General features: G+C 34.1%; 1 protein-coding gene across 1 annotated transcript; it reads left to right on the forward strand.

Annotated features, from left to right (window-relative positions):
* Window positions 1-12,292: 12,292 nt before the first annotated feature.
* Window positions 12,293-16,095, forward strand: LOC111893645 (uncharacterized). Its single transcript, XM_023889702.3, has 6 exons — window positions 12,293-12,416; window positions 12,515-12,652; window positions 12,847-13,344; window positions 13,419-13,550; window positions 13,916-14,556; window positions 15,347-16,095. Exons 2-6 carry the CDS (start codon window positions 12,517-12,519, stop codon window positions 15,977-15,979), a joined length of 2,040 nt encoding a protein of 679 aa, XP_023745470.1. The 5' UTR covers window positions 12,293-12,416; window positions 12,515-12,516; the 3' UTR covers window positions 15,980-16,095.
* The last annotated feature ends 6,781 nt before the right edge of the window (window positions 16,096-22,876 follow it).

The following is a 22,876-nucleotide window of genomic DNA, read 5'->3' on the forward strand; positions in this document are numbered from 1 at the left end:
AATAATTATTTGCATGTATCTTAGTCAAACATAGATCCAAGGTTTCTAGGGTTGCATGTACACCATAGGAGTGTTAGAATGCTCAAAACCCATCAAAAACATGTCATGTTGTACTTATGTCATCATCACCATCAACATTATGAATGTTATCACTGTATCCCATCAAGCTCATATTTTTACTTCGTTTATATATTATCCCAAAAGATGTACCACGTAAGTAAGAAAGAATTTGCTTAATAGCACATGCGTGAGATTCTCTTGGACGTTGCATGTAACAGCTAACGACTCCAACCAAATATGCTAAATCTAGATGTGTGTGCAAGAGATATCGTAAGCAACACACTAGTTTTCGATAATGGGTAGCTACAACTTTAGGTTCATCTTCAGCGTTAGATAGTTTTAGCCTTGGCTCCATAGGTAGTGAGTTGAATTACAGTCTTTCGCGCTTGCTTCTTTTAGAATTTTCATGGCATAACTATCTTGTTTTACTTTTACACAACTTTTTTCTTGCAATACCTCAATACCCAAGTAGCAAGTTAGTTTTCCAAGGTCTGACATTTCGAATTGTAACGTCATTAGGTTCTTGAATTGGTTTATAAACTTTAGACTTGTTCCCGTCACGAATAAGTCATCTGCATAAACCATAACAATTATAAACTTTCCATTTGAAACCATTCTATAAACAACATTTTCTTGCATGCATCGTTGAAAACCCATATTTCTCAAAGTATTATTAAGTTTCAAATTCCATGCTCTTTGAGATTGTCAAAGACCATATAAAGCTTTTGCCAATTTGTAGACCTTTTTTCTTCACCTTGCTTCACGAAACCTTCCGGTTAGCTAATGTACACTTCTTCCTTGAACTCACCATACAAGAATGTCATTTTTCTGTCCAAGTGATGAATTTTCCATCCATTCCCGGCTGCGAGAGCAATCAATAGTCTTATTGTCTCAAGACAAGCTACTGGCACGAATACTTCATGAAAATCAATACCTTGCTCTTGTACATAACCTTTAGCCACTACACATGCTTTATACCTTGTAAATGATCCACTCATATTTCTTTTTAATTGATCCACACATATTTCTTTTAATTTTATACAACCATCTTAGCCTGATCGGTTTAGCATCTTTAGGTGGAAGAGCTAATTTCCAAGTGTTGTTCTTTTTAATGGAGTCAATTTCGGCCTTCATAAATTTAAGTCAATCCTTGTTCACTTTAGCTTCATTAAAATTCTTAGGTTCTTCATTGAATGTCAACATTAAATGATCTACATTTAGCTTGTAGTCATTTAATCTTCTTGGCAACACTGAAGTTCGAGTAGACCATTGAAGTGGGAAAAAACTTGCATTGCTATTATGATCATCAACAGGTTGCGATGGGCTATTGTCAATGTGCAACGTGCCATCACCTTGGTTGGTTTAGGCCCGATCGGTGGGTTGTTCGGTTTCTATTGTAGTTGGGCATGAACCAACATTACATTGGGCTTCTTCAACGGTTTGATCATTACTTCATGAGACCATGAATGTACCCGATCCATTTCCAACTTGATTTCTGTGTACATTAAATTGGGCCGACATTGGTGCCTTAGACCCGTTCCTATTGAAGGAAACTCACCTCGCAAAGCTGACTGTTGAAATCTCGAGTGAGGAATCTCTGATGGCTGCTCCAACGACTCCCCGGCTATTAATATCACAATAGCACTTAGTCAAAACCTAATAATCCTCCTTAGGGTAAAATGACCATTTTACCCTTGGTCAAAGTCAACATTCTGGGTTGACCAACTACCCGAGTCGACCTATCAACTCGCCGAGTTCTTTAACTCAATAGTCCTAAAATCGCGATCCAACTCGCCGAGTCATCCCCCCGACTCGTCGAGTTCTATCGTGTTGCTCATGGTAGCGATTTAGCGAATCAACTCATTGAGTCCCTTCACAGACTCATCGAGTTCTATCTTAAGCTAAAACGAGACAACACGACCCAACTCGTCGAGTTCCCTTAGGGACTTGACGAGTTCCTCTGTCTGTTTGGCCATCTTAACAGATTAAGCCTCTACTCTCAGATCCAAAGTCCAAACTTCGTCTATACACTGGAAATACCACTTTTAGGGGTAAAGTTTCCAACTTTACCCGCTAATAACCCATCTTAATGGGTTTAGCTAAAACTCTAGTTCCTTAGGACATAGTGATGGGTTTTGAGCATTCTAACACTCCTAAGTGTACATGCAACCCTAAATACCTTGGATCTATGTTTTCTCTATTATACATACAAATATGAACATCCAAGGTATTATCCTAATGTATATAAAATAATGAATATAACAAGATAGAATGCATACCTCTTTCATGTAGAAAGTCTTCATGAAGCTTGAGTGCCTAGTGCCCCAAGTGTGACACCTCAAATGGTTCACACAACACCAAATACACTTGGAATAACTTGAGAGAAATCTACACTTCATGAAATCGGCTAGCCCTTCTATTACTCACACTAGTGACCGATTTTGTCAAGAATAAGATCTTTATATAGTGTTACAATTAGGGTAAACCCTAATTGTCATGACTTTCCATTTCCTTGGATCCATGGGTTCAAATACACCATGAAGCATCCATGGACCATCCTATGGGTTTTAGCCCAACTTGATTATCCATGGAGCATTAGCCCACTATACAAGTATGGATGATTTACACAATCAACCCATATATTTAATTAGTCTTCTTTTGATCACTTAATTAATCCTAGATTAATTCTTGATCAATACTAATTAAATAATCTTATTATTCTTATTATTAATATACTAGAACTTATAATATATTAATAACCATAAGTGTCTTATTTCTCTCATTATAGTCTATCCAAGTGCATGATGCCATGCAACCCAAATGGACCATGCCGGGTCGGGTCAAGTCTTACCAATTATAGTTATGGACTTAGACATTAATCCAACACATAGATCTTTTTCCAACAACCTTATTACTCCAAACCAATGCATGAAAACCCAGATCTAGGTCCAAGATACCAGAAGAACATGTAAATTAAAGCCTCAGACTTCCCTTTAATGCATGGCCTTTTAGGTCACAAAAGGCCATAACAACACCTTAGAGGTTGCATGGGGGCTTTAATGGCATAAAGTTTTCATGTTTATGCCTTAACAACCCTTAATGATCCCAGATCTGAAAGGATCCTTGCTTGGGACGTCTAAACCCCAAGGGCCAAGCTTCTTGAACCAAAACCCTCAAAAAGTGGAAATAAGTAGATCTAATGAATAAATGATCAAGTTAGAGACTTGATTACCAGAAAGTGAAGGGAATGACATGTTACTTTTGGATCAATCTTCTCTTGGAGTTCTCAAGCTTCTTTTTCTTCTACAAGCTTCAAAACACACAATAACACTAAAAAATGGCTCACACACTCACACAATGCTCTAGGGTTTCGTGGATTAGGGTTTGGGACTTGGAGGCTGGAAATGAGGCCAAAAAGTGGGGATTAAGATGCTTAAGTAGGGTGCAAAACCCCGAAATTAGGATTTCACTCTGGCAGACCTACTCGCCGAGTAGATAACTTAAAACCCGCATCCAAGACCCATTTCTACTCGACGAGTCTGGGGCTTCCAACTCGTCGAGTAGCTCTAACAAAATGAATAATTTATAAATAAATGCGTACCAGAAACCAGGCGTTACAGTTTTGTTGAGGTGCATAAGGAGCCGTCAAGATATATGTTACCCCTTCTTCATTACAAAAACGATTTAACTCATGCGATGTGAATTCTCCACCTCTATCCGTATGGAATATATTGAACTCTTTACTGGTTCATTTTTGAATTGATGTCTTGAAGATCTTAATAACTTTGGATGCATTGTTTTTGTGCTTCAAAAGAAAAGACCACATGTATCTAGAATAATCATGAATAAGAATTAAAATATAAATATTACCCACTTGGGCGGGGGGATCAACCAATCCAAAAATATCTCCATGCACCATCTTGAGAATATTTGTTGCTCTATACTTAGCTTTCTTTGGAAACGACTGCATCTTTTGTTTTCTAACCTAGCAAGATTCACATAGTTGGTCTTGATGTTCATTTTTCAATACCCCTTTAGCTAGCTTGTGCATTAAGTGTATTGCACCAAAGTTAATGTGACCAAGCCGTGTGTGCCATAACCATGCTACTTCATTGATTTTAGCTTGTAAACAATGTGGTTTTCCAACTTTCAAACGAATCTGGTAAAGGCAGTTTGCACTTCTTGGGACTTTCATTAGTAATCTTCGATCTCCATCTCACAAGGTTAAGAAATCACCTAACATTTGTATGTCACACCCGAATATAGTAAATTTTCTAAGAATTATTACATTACTAAGAAGAGATGGAATGTAATAGATATATTTCATCAATTTTTGCTCTCCATTTTTGCCTTCGAATAAATTGATCCTTTCCCTTTGATGCTACCACATGATCTATCTCCAAATCTCACCCTTTCCGTTATGTTCTTATTTAATTTAGATAATAAGAGTAGTTGCCGATCATGTGGTTGCTCGCACCATTGTCTAAGTACCTAACGCCATCTTGATGGAAATTTTCCTCAATCTTTGGAAGGATATATTTTTCTTCATTCAAGAACACCGCTTCTTGAATTGCATTCATCGTAAAGAAAGTTCATTCTTCATGATTTGTATCTCCTTCGTATGCCTCATCAAAGTTTTCCTCATGGTTTTTGGTTCGATTCAGGCATCTTGAAGTGAAGTGTCTGTATTTGTCACACCAGTAACATTGGATGTTTGAGAGAACTCTTTGCTCGCATGGTTTGCCCTTTTGTTTTTTATCTTCACGAGTTTTAGAGGATCCTAAGTGATCATGATTTTGTGTGTTACCTGGACCATGTTCACCACCACGTGCTTTACCTGGATAATTTGAACCCTAACCTCTACCTCTTGATGATTCATTGTTTCTTTTGGATGATTCAGATTTGGAATAGAGTAGCTTTGCTTGTGTTTCGAATGAGTTATCTTCACCCTTAATTCTTTCTTCATAGGCTTTAAAGCAACCAACCATGTCCTCAAAACCTATTGTTTTATGATCCAATACTTGTTCGAGAGCTGCCACAATATTCACAAATCACATAGGGAGGCTCGTAAGAAACTTCTTTGCAAGCTTCTGTTTAGTGATGACCTATCCTAGTGAAGCAGATTTTAAAGCAATTCCAAACAGTTTAGTTGCAAAATCATCTATTGTGCTTGTATCACCCATCTTGGGATTTTTGAATTCAATGATTAACGTCTAGAGTCTCGCTTCCTTCACTCGATCGGCTCCCAAGTTTCAAGTCTTAATTGCATCCCACATCTCCTTAGCTGTTCTGAGATTTCTGATTTGAAGTATCAGGTCTTCCGGTGTTGACTGGAACAATAGTCCTTTCACGATATTGTTGCTCTTGTAGTTGTTGGAGCCTAGATCAACGACATCCCAAACCCCATGGATTCTAAGCAAAACCTCCATTCGCATTCTCCAAATCATGTAGTTTGTCGACGTTAAAATTAGGTATTGAAATGTTAACGAGGTAGGTTCCTTTGTAGTTGGCTGTGAAAAGCCTACTTCTCCTGTCATCACCAAATGGATTATGCTTCTGCCTTAATTGTCAAGCTTTCGATTCTTTTTAGCTCTTCAAACTATTGATCGAGAATTCCTAAAGCCTTAACCTCACTCAGGGTGTATGATCCTCATGTTTTTGATTGATCCAAGCCGAGAAAACCTACCACACGAACAAGAAAGTTGTTTATTCACTGTTCCGATTTAGATTTATGCTCATGTTTTCCACACGAACTGTTTCTCTGATTTTGAACATGAAAGCTCTTTCTCTTTTGTCCCAGGTTCACCTTCTGTCACAGGTCTTTGATTCGAAGCTTTGATACCAATTAAAGGTAACATGAAATACAAGTAACAAAATTAGAATACCTAACTCGCATGAACTTTATTTGAAGAAAATTACTCAAAACTTCAATCGGATACAGAATACAAGATCCTATCTCTATTATATACTATACAGATCACATTAGAATATAACTAGGATACCTAAATGTAATTAAACAATACTTTCCATGTGAAGCATTCCTTATGGCTCAAGGAAAACTCTAAAACCTTGGACAACACTCCAAGTAACCTTTGATTTGGACCCGAATACGCCAACATGCCACATTTGTCTCAGATAAATTGTCAACAGTTTATTGTACAGATTGTGAATGCTATCAATAACCATTTTCCACAAACTATCTTTTTCATTCATCATCCTACGCCACCATTTGATTAAGAGGGCTATATTTTGAGCTAATAAGGATCCAATTCCAAGACCTCCATCAAATATTGGCGCGATGACTTTTGACCATTCCATCCAGTGAATTTTCTTTTTAGGTCCTCCACAGCTCCCCCAAAGAAGTATGCTCCTGATCATTTCAAGATTATAAATAATTCGTTGATGAGCTTTGAATAAAGATATGTAGTAGGTCAGAAGGGAACCAAGGATGGATTTGGTGAGAGTGGGATGACCGTCAAACGATAATGATTTAGCTTTCCAAACTGATAGGTTGGAGCTAAATTTATCAAGAATCGGCTTCTAGTTCTTTTTCAAGAACAACCCCAACCGGGACACCTAAATAATTGAAAGGGAAAAAACCCTCCAAGCAGCCGAGAATACGGACAATTGCATGTAATTTTGCATCGGAAACTCCAACTCCAAATATAATTTTACTAATTGGTTAATTTCATATTTCTGGGTAATTGAGCTCTCAAATAAAGTTTGATCATTTTACGGTCATTGAATTTGCCTAAACAAATATATGATTGTCATTCATGGCAAAATTAAAAATTATATTAATATTAGGTTGATCGTTGGATGTGAACTAAATTTAGTTTTGTTAAAATGTTAGTATTTAATTATTTGGAGTTGGTCAAGTAAGTAGTTTTATCAAAACAAAACAAACCAAATCATGAATTTATTGTTTTTAAAATTTTTAATATTAAATTTTACAAGTTTATGCTCAATAACAAAAATCATGTATTTTATTTGCAGCTTTATTGTCTTGAAAATGTATTTTAATTTGTAAAAAAATCATTTTTAATAGTTTACACGTATTATATGTCAATGATAGTAGGATTGTGTCAACAACACATTCTGGGATTTTTGCAAATTTGTTTTGTCTACCAAAAAAATATATTTTACAAATTGTCCTTATTATTTACAAAAGGTATCAATTTTAGGATTAGTCAAGGTAAACACTATATTATTGGTATATATGGTTTCAAAATCTTGAATTTTTGGGCCTTTTAACAATTGGATTGCACCGTTAACAACATATAAAATAACTAATTTAACATTCTTATCGTTACACAGGGTGTGTGTGGGTTCATCATCTAGTTTGTGACAAGTTTGAGCAACCTAACATAATCATCATCTTCTTCATTGCTATAATGGTTGGATATAGAATTTGAAGTCAACTGGTTTTTTTGAATATTTTTAAAACCGACCGATAGGTTATACAATGTTATGATCGATAAAGTGGCCTTGTCAACTTCTTCCTCTCATTTTGAATCCAAAAATCAGTCACATCCTATCTCTTAAATCATAATCTAGGATTTAAAGATTTAAACATTTTATTTCATATTTCAATATCTATATGGGTATTGTTGGTTTAGTTGGTGCTTTATCAATCAAGATATATATTAGTTTAATTGGTGGGAAAATGATTTAAAAGTCTAACGAAGTTTTCAAACCATTAAAAAAATCTCAATAATGTTTTATCTGTTCAAAAAAACCCAACAAACTTAACTTTCTGTCTAAAAAGTCCAACAAAGTTCCAAACCGTTCAAAAAATCTCAATTTTGTTTTGTTTAAGTTTGTTGGGTTTTTTTTTAACAGTCAAAACATGATTGGAGTTTTTAAACGTTTTGGAAACTTCGTTGGTCTAACAAGTTATTTTCCCGATACGGTAATGAGTCATGTCATTTGTTTCTCTTATTTGACTTTCAGGAAAGTGTAACTTAGTTGGGGCTTTTTAGACAAAATGTTAAGTTTGTTGGGTTTTTTTGAACAGACAAAACATGATTGGGGTTTTTTGAATGGTTTAGAAACTTAGTTGGGTTTGTAAGTTATTTTTCCTTTAATTGGTATGTGGTCACAATTCACAAAATATGAAGATGATAAAGGTTTCAATGTGGATTGAAAAACTATATCGGTAAGTTGTATGTTTTTTGATCATTAGATATCATTTGTTTTGGATAGTTTTATGGATCTATTTGTAACTTAAATCCATGTAAGTGTAGTTATATATTTGTAATCTAAAATTAAATACTCATATGTTGCATTACGGGGAAAAAAAACCTTGACCTTTAGAATGCAAAGTTCGGGTTAGAGGTTATTTGATAGTTGTTAATTGAATCAAGAGTCAAGAGTCTGACTCACTGAGTTAGACACAACCTTGAATCTGAAGCATGAACCGAATCAAAAGCTTCTAAATATATACCAAATAGTGTGAATCTAACACAGTCATCCGAGCCTTTTACTAGAGGTCATAAAAGGCCTATCAATTTATCAAACACCTAATATAATGAGTGCGTTTGAGATAAACTGAGATTAGAGAACTAAGGAGTAAGGAATATACTTACCTTTACTAAAACACAAAGTGGAATAAATTTGACCAAGTCAATATCCAAGTCAGCAAGAAATGTCAAACGCCAAATACCAAATCCGCATAAAATATTTACGTCCTTGCAACCTATTGGGAAACCTGAAATTGTTCAATTGGCCAAAATACAAAAACATAGATCATATCTTAATTACATTAATATTTATTTAAATTAATTAAAAAAATGAAAATAAGATAAGAATATATTAATGGTTATTATATTATTTTATATATTTCAGATTTCATCATACAAAATTGATAGTCTTAACAACCGAAGAACTAACCGTGTTTGATTTATGAAACTACATGAACCAATTGTATAACATTGTCCAACATAATCCTTAAATTGATAATTCTTAGAAAATGCATGGATCATTCATGACATTTCGTTTTATCAAAGATATACTTTCTTTCGAAATTTCAAACCTTATCACAAATTCACAACTATCAAAAAGCATGTGCTTTGTGGAAAAAGTACAAAATAAAGGATTGATTCAAAATCAAAGCACGATCGAAATGTGAAACAATAATATGAATGTTTTGGTCTTAAAATAATGAATACTCTTCTGAAATTTGTTGTGTAAACTTCCAAGACTTTGATGTTTTAAAAAAACCAAAATGCAATAACAAAACTATTTTACACGGTTGAGATAAAGTCAAATTTAATCATTTTTAGTCCGGATAAAACAATTTCGAGTTAGATGCAACCATAATATCGAATTTTTGGAATATATATATATATATATATATATATATATATATATATATATATATATATATATATATATATATATATATATATATATATATATATATATATATATATATATATAGGGTTGAGATCGGTTGAGAACACATAGTTTCCCGAGAACCTGATAACTAAATATGGAGCGTTAGATCAAAATTAACTCATTAAGGGCATGATCGTAATCTTACCGATTTCATTTAATGTTTATTTTTTGTGTTATTGGACAAAATTAACATAATAAATCAAATTTCGGATTTTAATATTTTTTTTAAATGGAGTTTTTTTAATTTTTTTTTCAGAAAACATGAATTTTTTTTAAAAAAAATGAAAAAATGTAATTTTTTAAAAAAAATTGCAAAAATTTTCAAAAAAAAAAAAACTGTACTTTTTTAAAAAAAACTGCTTCTTTAAAAAACAGCATTTAAAAAAGAACTGCAATGTTTTCAGAAAAAAAAAAAAACCTGCAATTTTTTTATAAAAAACTGCATTTTTTTATAAAAAACTGCATTTTTTTTTCAAAAAAAACTGCAATTTTTTCAAAAAACAAAACTCCAAATTTTTTTTAAAAAATTGTATTTTTTTTTCAAAAAAAAACTGCAATTTATTCAAAAAAATTACAGTTTTTTATAAAAACAACTGCATTTTTTTCTTAAAAAACTGCATTTTTTTTCAAAAAATAACTGTAATTTTTTCTTATACTATAATATTCTTAAGTAAATCATAAAAGATCTTATTTTTATTAATCAATCTATAAATATAATGGTGCAATTATTTTGTTCGATACAAAATAATATATAAAAAATAAAAAAAGCTTCAAAGATTCACAATGTTATTATTTTTTCGTATCAAGATTTTCATATTTTCTTCAATTTGTCACTTTTTGCATCTTCAAAATTTTCCACAAATTCTTTCAAATCTACAAGAAAATAAAAAAAATGATTAATGCAAGAACACTCACAAAAATGCATATGTATATATCATGTAAGATTCACATTCGATTATATAATATAATATTCACATGTGATTGTATCTTTTAAAATTCAAATGTGAAATTCATAAAATAAAATGAAGAACACTCACACAAAATTACATGTGATTTATATGTGAATTACATGTGATTTATATGTGATTTATATGTGAACATGTAATTCATATTTGATTCACTTGTGAATTACATGTGATTCATATATGTGAATTACATGTGATTTATATGTGAATCACATGTAATTCATATTTCATATGTGATTCGTTGTAGATTACATGTGATTCATATGTGAATTACATGTTATTTATACGTGAATTACATGTGATTTATATGCGAGTCACATGTGATTTATATGTGAATCATATATAATTTATATGTGAATCACATGTAATTCGTATGTGATTCGCTTGTGAATTACATGTTATTCATATGCGAATTACATGTGATTTATAAGTGAATAACATGTGATTTATATGTGAATCACATATAATTCATATGTGATGTGATTCATATGTGAATTACATATAATTCATATGTGAATTACATATGATTTTTATCAATCAGATATGTAATGTAACTAACTGTCTAGGTTACTTTAAAGGAATTACATGTGATTAAAAAACAATAATTAATCAATAAAAAAAGGAATGATTTTTAGTAACTTTTTTTAATTCTTTTTTAAGAAATGATTTTTTTTAGTCAACTTGAAAATTACCTGTGTTTTGGCTTTGAATCATAAATAGCTAATAGTTAAAGACGTAAAGATACTTTAGACGTACATATTTGGTTTGTAATTTGCAATCACAAAATAAATAAAGTGTAGCTAGTTGTACCTGTGCCTTCTGGGATGGTGTAATCCAACATCATATAGTTGTCTGTGATAGTATTTCCAACTATGTGAATGTTTTCCGATAATAACTGAGTGCAATTTCAAGAGCCCATCCATCAATCACAAAAACCACATCCTACAACAAAATACATACATACCTTCTAACTAAATTTAAATCAAACAAACAAAACAAGTAATTGCATCAATAATAAATGTAAGTCATTTGTTATCTTCATTGTAAGAAAAATTCTTTCCATATTTCTATAAACTTCATCTTCTGTTTTTCTATTAACTAACAGAAGCTGGCCTTTGGGTTCTGTACATGATTGAAACATAATGAAATTTGAAAACTACAAACAAATCATAAATTCTAAAATTTAATCAAACATGAAAAACTATCATTCCTACTCAAGATACGGGTAAACTCAAGAAATAACAACATATTTTTGTTCATTTTTTTACTTTATAATTGAAAAACAAATTGAAATGGTAAAATCCTAAGAAAATATCATGGATTATTAGAAGTGAACAAAGGAATGCAAAGTTGTATACTTGTATTAAGCCAATCTACCTTAAAATTAAAGCAAAGGAAAAATGGATTTGAAATTGGAATCAGTCATTAATATTCAATCTGATTATTGGTTTTTTCTGTTCACCATTTTTGGTTTCTGGTTATTCTGGATCGGATTCGGTTCAGACCGGTTCTGATATCAAGCACCTTCTTAAATAACATACTTCTTAATAGAAGCAAACTGAAACTGGTTAGTGAAATTCGATTCAATTTTCAGTTTTCCGTTCACTCCTTAATCGGTATTCGGTTATTTCGATTGGATCTTATGACCATCCTTTTAATACTTATTATAAAATATATTTAAAAATAATTAAATTCTGCGCGGTTTCTATAAATCTATTTTATTTTACAACAAATATTTAAGAAAATTTACTTTGAGAATTATAAAATGTATAGTGTACACCACCCATTTAATATTTTAATGATTATCTCAATTTTTTACATTAGGACAAATTTCTTTGAAATTGACATAAAGACATAGACGTTGTAACGTTGACTTAGACCTAGACGCTAACTCATTATAAATCATCGAATCAATGTTAAACTATCTTCCACAAATAATATAATCAGAATTCCGAAGGCTATTCATTCACTAATTCATACATAATCGCAAAGGTATTTTCAGAAGCATCAAATTCAAACCCTCACTTACACTCTACTACTCATGATCTCAAGCAATTAGGTTTTTAATCGTTAATGGTGTAACTGTTTAGATATGAAGCAAACAGGTGTGCAATTAGCCCCAATCGATGAACAGAAGCCCATAACTCCACAGCAGCAGCACGAAATCATCGTTCCTTCTCAATCAAGGCCACCACAACCGAATCTACCTGCTTCTGATCTCCTAACAGGTAAATTTCTCCATTTTCTACTTGATTGGATCATTGGGTGTGCGTATAAACTATAAAGTGATATGATTTGAGGTTTCGCAAATAAATATCATATAATTTTGATTTTGAACAGATATCATGCAATTTATAACTTTTTTAATCGATTGGTGATCTCATTCGATTCGCAATAACTTTTCCTTGTAACTAATTTAAAGGAAGCAGAGAAGTTTACATAGACATTGGTGTCCCTCTATACGAAGCAGCCATTAAAGGCGATTGGAAAGCTGCTGAAGCGATTCTTGAAAAAGATCCAAAGTTAGTACGATCAAGTATCACTGAAAATCACGAAACAGCCCTCCATGTTGCAGCATCAGCAATAAGAACAAAACAGTTGCAAGAATTTGTGGAAAATTTAGTGGATAAGATGGATGAAAAGGACTTAGAACTTCAAAACAATAGTTCCAATACTGCCCTTTGTTTAGCAGCTGCAGCTGGAAATGTTGAAATGGTTAAGATTATGGTGAACAAGAACAAAAAGTTGCTTTCAATCCCTGGTAGTCAAGCAATGATGCCTCTTTATATGGCTGCTTTATTTGGTCAACGTGACATGGTGAAGTATCTCTATGATAAATCTAAAAACTTGAGTGATGATGGTTGGACACCTCAAAATCGTGGGTGGCTTCTTCTTAAATGTGTTGAGGCTGATCTCTTTGGTAAGCATGTTATCCATGATTTTCATTGTTGATTTGTTGAAATTTTTTCTCTCATTGTAAAAAATCGTTTTTAGATATCGCATTAAAGATAGTGCAAGATCGCCCTGAGCTTGCTAGTAATGGGAATGTACTTGGAGTTTTGGCTCGAAAGCCGGATGCATTTATTGAAACAAAGACTAATGTAATATGGAGAAAAATCAATTCATGTAAGCATCTCTAATTCTTGATTTGTTTTAATTAAGGGTAAATTACATAGATAGTCCTTGTGGTTTAGGGTAATCTGTGTGTTTGGTCCCTAATAACTTTTTTTTTTACCTTGGACCGTTCCTACTTTATATTTTTGTTGCACGTTTGGTCCCTGTCCGTCATAAAAAGACTGATTTAACAGGACCAAACGTGCAACAAAAGTATAAAGTAGGGACGGTTCGAGTTAAAAAAAAATATAAAGTAGGGATGGTCCGAGTAAAAAAAGTTGTTAGGGACGAAACACGCAGATTACCCTAAACCAGAGGGACCATCCGTGTAATTTACCCTTTAATTAATTATGATATAATTTTGTTTCTTGTTTTAGGTTTTGCTTCCATTGGTTTAAAAATGGGAGCTCCCGAAAAGGAAAACGAAGCATTACAATTACTAAGAATCATTTGGAAAGATATTGCGAAGAAGCCAAAGAATCAAATAGATGACATCATCCGGGGCCCACCCGATCCAATCAAGCAAGATGACAAGCTACATTTGGGAAAGGAAGATCAAGCTCTACAACTACTAAAACTCATATCCGAAAATATTGTCAAAATGCCAATTGAAATCCAAAAATTAGTTGGAAGTGGTGGTGGGACCACATCAAAACCAATAACAAGGATGCCATCAATGGTGAATGTTAAAAGAACTTATTCTTCTAGAATACTGTTTCTTGCTGCAGAAATGGGCAACACTAAATTTGTGGTTGAGCTTATTAGGCAATACCCTGATTTGATATGGAAAGTGAATGATAACAATCAAAGTGTGTTTCATATTGCTGTGAAACATCGTCATGAGGGTATATACAATTTATTGTATGAGATTGGGTCAATGAAGGATTTGATAACTCCTTTGAAAGATCAAAATGAAAATAATATGTTGCATTTAGTTGGGAAGAGTGCAAAGAGAAAACGTCTTCAAGATGTTTCGGGAGTTGCTTTACAAATGCAACGTGAATTGTTGTGGTTCAAGGTACGTTTTACATGAGTTTTTTTTTTTTTTTTTTAAATATTTATTGATTATTGCTTTTATTCTTTCATTTCATTAGTTCTATATATAGATTTCGCTTTTAATTATTTTATTGTTTAGGGGTCAAATAACCAGTTTCATAACTCCTTTATATACAACAAAACTTATTCTCATAGGGTAAAACAAATTTTCCTATTTTCCCCTAATTTTGACATAAGTTGAGAGACTTTTACTCTCATTTCACACGATTCCACACTTTTTTTTACTAATAAAAATGGCCTCTTTAGTCATTTTACCCATTAGATTTTGCTTCTGACTATCCGATTATTTTCATGATTCATGCAAGTGTTTGTTCAGTAGTGTTAAATGCATGAAATAGCAACGTACTTAATTTGATTTGTATATTATAACATCATCTTTTCATTTCTTCCTATTACAAAAAATCAACCAAATTATAGCAATGTTATCCAAATACAAAGTAATGTTCTTATGTTCACTACTATTGTTGTTTAAATATTTCAAAGTAAAATGTCCTAATCTAAAAAAAAGTCTAAAAAAATACAATGTTGTAATTAGCTAGACTTTGCGAAACATAATGTCCTACTAAGAACAAAAAAAAAAAATCAAAAGAAAATACCGTAATTACGTAAATTTTTCAAAATACAATTCCCTAATAAGAAAAACAATCCAAAGTAGCATTCTATAACAATACACAAATAAATAAAAGTATTGTTGTTTCACACATTTAGCCGTAAATAAAAGAGCATATAACACATACACATTTATGTTATAGGAAGTAGAAGCCATGATCCCTCCATCTTACAGAGAACGTAAGAACAAAGACGGTTTAACACCACACGAATTATTCACAAAAGAACACAAAGACCTCGTTTCACAAGGTGAGAAATGGATGAAAGGAACCGCTAGTCAATGTATGGTCGTTGCAGCACTCATAGCCACCATAGTATTCGCCGCCGCTTTTACAGTGCCAGGTGGATACAACCAATCCGATGGTATCCCAATCTTCCACACAACACCAACCTTCATAGTTTTCGTAGTAACAGACGCCATTTCCTTATTCTCATCCACAGCTTCAATTCTCATGTTTTTATCCATCCTCACGTCTCGTTATGCCGAACGCGATTTCTTAGAGTCGTTGCCTAAAAAACTCATGTTGGGGTTAACATCGCTTTTTTTGTCGATTACGAGTATGACGATTGCGTTTAGTGTTAGTTTTTTTGTGCTTTATCGGAAGGGGTTGATTTGGGTGCCGATTGTGATTGGGTTTTTAGCGGTTATGCCGGTGTTTTTGTTTGCTTGGTTGCAGTATCCGCTTTTGGCGGATGTGATTCATTCGACGTATGGGTCTAGGTATTTGTTTAGACCTAGGAAGCTTATTTTGTACTATAAAAATCCTAGGCATTGATGAAATTTGGAATTTTGGTTGTGTGTGTATGTATGGTTATGTATTTGGAATAAGATTGCTTGTGTATTGGTTTTAACTTTTATGTTGTAATGTGATTGTTGTGTTAATATAAAGAATGTGGCCTTGAATGCAATAATGAGAGACGAATGCTTGTGAAGAGAAATGACCAAAACATTAAAAACACTAAAATACTAGGATTATTTAATGACTATAGCCATTATACCAATAATTCCTCGGATATACCATATTTGGGATCTTTGTTGATATATCTCCCAACAATGTGAAATGCAACTGTGAAGATAATTCTAGGTATTATGCACAAAAAACTGGCTATTTGAACTCTAATGTGGAAACTCATCTTGGTTGAGATATTGATCCTTTGGTGTTCTAGAATTGGAACTCTTTTGCTTTAGATCTTTGTCTCTTGCTTTTTTATTTCTAGCCTCTTGTTGGTCATTTTTCTTTGTCAAATAACATTAACGTTCCAAAAAAAATCAGTTATACTATCGATCTACATGCATACATGTTTATCTGTTTTTCAGATTCTTTTATCCATGTATGTTAATTGTTTCTTGAGTTCTTGGTATTTACATTAATTATGTAAATTGCTTCATATGTATGTTAATTTCTTATCTTTTTGGATTCATTTGAATTTTATGGGAAAATTCGTAAAGAATGTAGATTATATTGGATGTAGATTAATGAGTAAATACCAAAAAATATTAATAAAAAACATAAATGAACGAGTAAATTACAAATCTAGGCCTTATGGTACATTGTATTTTGGTGTTTGGTCAAAGGGTAAATGCTATTTAAAAGAATAGCAAATTTTTTTATTAATGGTTAAATTGAATGCTTGGGACCAACCATGCAACAAAATGACAGGACAAAGACAGACAATCCGTACAATAAATTACAAAATTGTCCTGCACTTGCACTCGAGGCTTTTAGATATCACATGTACCATTTATGTAATTTTGTCTTTATAAAAGCAAGTAACAAATGCAATTAGTTTATATGTAAATAAAAAAAAACTTTAAGATATACCTCCTTTCAGAATCGAGTATAGAGAAAGAATAAATGACATTTTTTACTATTTTACTATTTAAATTACTTGAATTTGTTATATAACTCTATCAAAATCTATTAAAATTTGAACCAATTATAATAACAATATAACAATCCAAAAACTTACGTAAATTTTTTTCATTTATTAACTAGAAATGATATCCATATTTGTTTCCCACAAATTCCATTACATAATACATTGTTCAAAAGATCAGAGTACCCAAAACAACTAATGCGGAATACTGGAGAGTGCATACTGCGCCATTAAGCCGGACCCTTGCCCTTAGAGCCAGAAGTACCTAAAACACCCAACAAACTGTAAGCAAACACTTAGTGAGTTTCCCAAAATACACAACACATACAATCACATAAAAACTATGCAATAGAAAGACATACATGAACTGCCATGGACTCCCTCCATGGTCTATACTTGGAATGCCATGAGCTCCCCCCACGGTCTGATAACCAAGTGCCATGGGTTCCCCTCATGGTCTTTACCTGGAATGCCATGGGCTCCCCCATGGTCTTCACATAAAACAATCTATACCATAAAGCATACAATTGCATATCAACTAATTACTACATATCATATAATGGGCCGACATTGGTGCCTTCGACCCATTGGTATGATGAGAAGACTCACCTCAATCTGCTGAGCACAATAGTTGCTCGCCTATCAGCCCGAAACCTCACATTGAACAATGGTACAAATAACCCTAAATTAGGATTATAACTCAACCTAGTCAAAGAGTCCAAAAACCTAAGCCTAAGTCCTTACATGGTGGCCCAAAAGTCTTTCTTTTACTAATGGGCCTAGGATCCAAGATAAAAGCTATTAAAGGGTCACATGACCCAATAAGGCCCAACCAAAACAACTATGGCCCAAAACAGAATAATCAGACCACTAACTCTAAATGGGACCAGACCCAAAACTAAATAAGTCCCAAAAAGCTTACTAGCCCACACAAAGCCCAAACCCATCTAGGGTGCGTACGCCCAACGTACCACTCCAATACGCTTAGCGTACTAAGCCCCTTGGCTATACGCGTGGCGTACACGATATTACCCCCGGTGTACAAGCAGAATATGCACCAACGACAATTAATTGCTTAATACTTGGGATTTCAACGTTAAACTTCAGATTCGAGTCCATTAAGATGTCCTAGGGCATAAAGTTGACAACTTTATGCCCTTGCATGTCATAAGGGTCCCCGATACTTCATTCTACCCATTAATACCTCATTTAAGACCTCAAACTCATGCATGGTATTAAAACAACCTTCAAGATGGCACCTTTATGCATCAAGCATGCTCAAAGAGCTTAGATCTAATTATCCTAGTCTATGGAGTTGCTCAACTCACAAGAGAGGGTCCCAGAACCAAAAAGGGACTTCACAACAAAACCCTAGATCAAACTAACAAAAGAGATGACAAGGTTATGATTTATACCTCCAGAAGTTCCTCAAGATGAACTAAATGCATGATCTAGAAGTTCAATGACACCCAAGACTTGATCACCACCTTCTCCTTCTTGAATGCTCTCTAAAATGGCCACCAAAACACTCTTTAAGCTCAAGGATCACACTCACATGAAAAATCTGGGGTTAAGGGACGAAATGAGGCTATGGAGGCTGATTAGGGTTTGGTCCAAATGATATAAGGTTGCTTAAATAGGGTGAAAGTCAAAGAATTAGGGTTTTAGACATCTGTCACGTATGCCCCGCGTACATGCTCGTACGCCCAGCGTACGAGCCCCAGCCACCTAATGCCCTCACACCCTTACGCTAAGCGTACACATATGTACGTCCAACATACGGAAATGACCATTTTTTTGAAAAAATTGAAACACTTGAGGGTGAACAATGGAATACCTGGATTGGAGTGTTACAAATAATAACAAATGCAATCACTCAGAATTTTTATAAGTGTAACCAACATATATATGTTCAAAAAATTATGAACCGATTTCAATCGGTTCCAAACTTTAGGAACATAAACCAACCCTGGTCACATCGGATCTCGGTTCTGGTTTTGAAATTGTCGGATCCTATCCGGTTCTGGTTCCAAAAACAATTATTCGGTCTTAATGCTTACCCATCACATTAAAAGAAGCATGGCCATCAAAGAAAATGATAAAGGTTATAACTTACAACTCCAAAGACCTGGAAAAAGTATAAAAGATTGCCTTTAAAAAATATAGTTGAAGATTTCTCTTCCTATTAGTGTACATTAGCCCATTATTTATTAGCTCATTGTTGTATTGTATAGGCCCAATTGTATTATGTATTTTGTATATAATATGTTTGTGTATGTATGAATGAGAAGGCAAGTAATATTTGGCAATCTATTATGGTATAAGAGAATTGATCCTCCTAACCCTACCTATTGTCGCCCTCATCTTCTCCATCTCTCATGTGATCATTTTTTCTTCTTCTCCACCATTCTCATGGTTGACAGCCACCTCAAACCCTATAGCATCACAAATATAAAATATCTTGTTCCCTTGATTCTTGACTTGAATCAATTGAACTATGATGCTTTGAGAGTTTTATTCCAGACCCACTGCAAAACCTATGACGTTTCCGGTCACGTTGATGACACTTCCAATCCGAAAGACGACAAAGACGTGGCATGTCACAATCTTGATTCTCTTGTTTCCATGAAGATTTATGGCACCCTTACTCAACCTCTACTCACTATGGGTCTCAAAAATGACTACAATGCTTGATAAGTTTGGAAAGCTCTTGAAGATTTGTTTCTAGACAACAAAGATGTGCGGGAAATTGAGCTTGAAAACGAATTGCATTCTATGGTTCTTGGTGATCGATTTATTGTGAAGTATTGTCAAAAGATTAATATCATGGCAGAGTTATTAGCTAATATCGGGTCTCTCATTCCCGATAAAACCTTGGTCATCCATTTTTTCAATGGCTTAGGTCCCAATTGTGACAACATCACAACTCCCATCCGTCATCATGAGCCTGTTTTGAGTTTTCTTCAAGCTCACTCCATGCTTGTTCTTGAAGAACAATGATTTGACAGGATCCGTCCCTCTCAGGTTGTTTACTTAAACCACTCATCGACCTCAACAATCTCTTCATACCAATGTTGATGGTTCCCAATCTCAGCCTCGTAGGAACCCTATCCATGCTCCAAATTTCAACAATAATAACCGAGGACCACCACACGACAACCGTCGCAGCCACAACCGTGATAATCACCGCCAATAGCCCTCTGTCGGACGTCCACAACAGTAAAAACAACCACCATCTTAGGTGTTGCATTGGCTTAGCTACCCTCCCTGAATGAACGATTAGATTCAAGTTTGAAATGATAAAGAGATTCACAAGAACACATAAGGTAAATAAGATTTCGTTTTCATTAATGAGTTAGAAGAACAATTCGATATAGGAAAGAGCTAATCTGTCAAAACTCTAATTCACTCTGCTAACTAATGTCCCTTTATATATGCTTCAGAGGAACATCATAAAGGAATCCTACATAAATAGAAAAACTACGAACCTAAGAATACATAATGTGTGAATTCGGAACTAAATCAATTCACACAAAGTAAAGACATAGACATGATAAAACATGTAAACTTAGCGCGCTACAAATTGACACAACTTATACATTCCAAAACCTAACACTCTGCCTTGGTGGCCACCCTCTTTGTGGTACAACTACCGACCGATGCAACAACCTTCCACCATCGGTCGCTAACAAACATGTAATATTCCAAAATCAAGGCAAATTTTTTCATTTTTAAACCAATCCAAATCCATAATTATCAAAAAATCGTAGTTTCTAAAAGTCATAAAACAAGAATCATAGTATCCCAAAAATCATAATCTCATAAAAATCCAGGATGATATGCATGATCAAGCCTTTGCCTTGCCTATGTCCTCTGAAGTACCTGAAACCATAACAATCAACATATAACAGCATGCAAACAGGAGCCTTCATCCTGACTGGACCGCCTCATAGGGCCTACAACCTATCTATATCACTCTCCGGGCTTTCAGCCTGAATGGACTGCCTCGCAGGGCGTACAACCTATCTGGACCGCCCTGTGTATCTTGGCCTTCAGCACAAAGCAAGACCGCCTCAACCCAACAAGCTATAACATGTCGACATATACAATAACAATCAATAACCAACAAATACAGGTAATCATACAAATCTACCAGTCTAACATATAACCAACAAATACAGGAAATCATACATATCTACCAGTCTAACATATATCCAACATAACATCATCCTATATACCAGGATACATAACCTAGTGGGTCATCATTGGTGCGTTCAATCCACAAGTACAATGAGGAAAACTCACCTCAATGTTAAGAAGGTAGTTGAACAAATCACTTCTCTGAAACTAGCTCTACCGATCACCTAAACATTAAACATGGAACAAACCTTAATTCCCTACCCAAAATACCCTATATGACCTAAAGTCATACTAGGTCAAATCAAAGTCAATGGTCAAAGGTCTATTGGTCATTATTTTCCCACACAGACCAAGTACGCCCTACGTACTACCACTCTACGCCCCACGTAGAGGTTTGCTTGAATTTTATGTGACAAACATGAGGTATGCGATGTGTACCCACCTGTACGCCCCACATACTTGTCTGAATCCAAATCTTTTTATTAAGTCCTTAATGCAAAAAGTCAACTCATCAAACTTCAGATCTAGACAAAAAAGAACGTCTCAATGGATAAAGTCTTTGACTTTATCCATTTGCAAGCATACAAGAGGTATAAATTCAAACCATAGGTCCAAAAGTCATCCAAGACTCCAAAAATCATGCATGGCTTAATGATAGTGACCAAGCTCTCATTTTTATGACTCCATAAGCTCAATACTACAGAAAACTACACCTCAAGGGCCTGGAGTAGCTCATACTCTGCTAGACCAAGACTATGGGACAAAAAATGTACACAAACCCTAGAACTAGCAAGATCTTAGAAAATAAATCAAGTTCCAAGCTTTATAACTTCTGGCGATGCTTGAGGGTGAGATACTTCTGGATCTAAGTTGATTTGAACTTCCAAGCTGATCTACCACTTCCTTCATCATTCACAAGCACAAGAACACACACTTTCAAGCTCAAAAACACACACCAAATAACTAGGGTTTGTAAGGAATGTTTATGGGAGAGGGAGGCTAATGGGAGGAAGGTATCAAAGGAGTTAAGTCCTTTATATAGGGCTCAAACCCTAAAAAAATTGGGTTGTCCTTTATATAGGGCTCAAACCCTAAGGTACGCCCTACGTACTACTATAAGTCCCTGCGTCCATTTTAATCAGTTACGCCATGCGTAACTCCAACTTATGCCTTATGTAAGGAAAAAATTTCAACATTTTAAACTTTAAGCCATAAATGAAAATACTTAGAAAACAAGTGTTACAAAACAACCTCCCGACATCAGCCCAAGATCCTCGATTAGCCTTCATCGTTACCTCACCAGTCAGATTTTCCTGTTTCTCAATCATCTTCCATACAACCCCCTTGGAATTGGTTCCTGCGGTATCAAATGATCAACTCACATACATCGGTCAATCATTTAGCTTTATGTCTCTTCAAGAGCTTAATGATTCAACTTGGTTCATGGAAACATATGCCACATCTCACTTAGCCTCAAACTCACGTATTCTCAACTCCTTTAGCAATAAGAGCTATATTAATTATGTCTTGGTTCACATTCGTCTATTCCTATTACTCACACTGGCCGTACCTTCATTCTTTCTAAATGTTGTCTCTTTACTTTACAAAGTGTTCTTGTTACATCCGACATTATCAAAAACCTTGTCTTTATTCGT

The sequence above is a fragment of the Lactuca sativa genome, chromosome 8 (assembly GCF_002870075.4).
Source record: "Lactuca sativa cultivar Salinas chromosome 8, Lsat_Salinas_v11, whole genome shotgun sequence".
In the NCBI taxonomy this organism is placed as follows: domain Eukaryota; kingdom Viridiplantae; phylum Streptophyta; class Magnoliopsida; order Asterales; family Asteraceae; genus Lactuca; species Lactuca sativa.

Bases quoted from the DNA above. Each gene is read 5' to 3' on its own strand.
- LOC111893645 (XM_023889702.3), top strand. From the start codon at position 12,517: ATGAAGCAAACAGGTGTGCAATTAGCCCCAATCGATGAACAGAAGCCC. The intron at 13,551-13,915 runs GTAAGCATCTCT...TTCTTGTTTTAG, and splicing joins ATGGAGAAAAATCAATTCAT to GTTTTGCTTCCATTGGTTTA. The intron at 14,557-15,346 runs GTACGTTTTACA...TTTATGTTATAG, and splicing joins GTGAATTGTTGTGGTTCAAG to GAAGTAGAAGCCATGATCCC.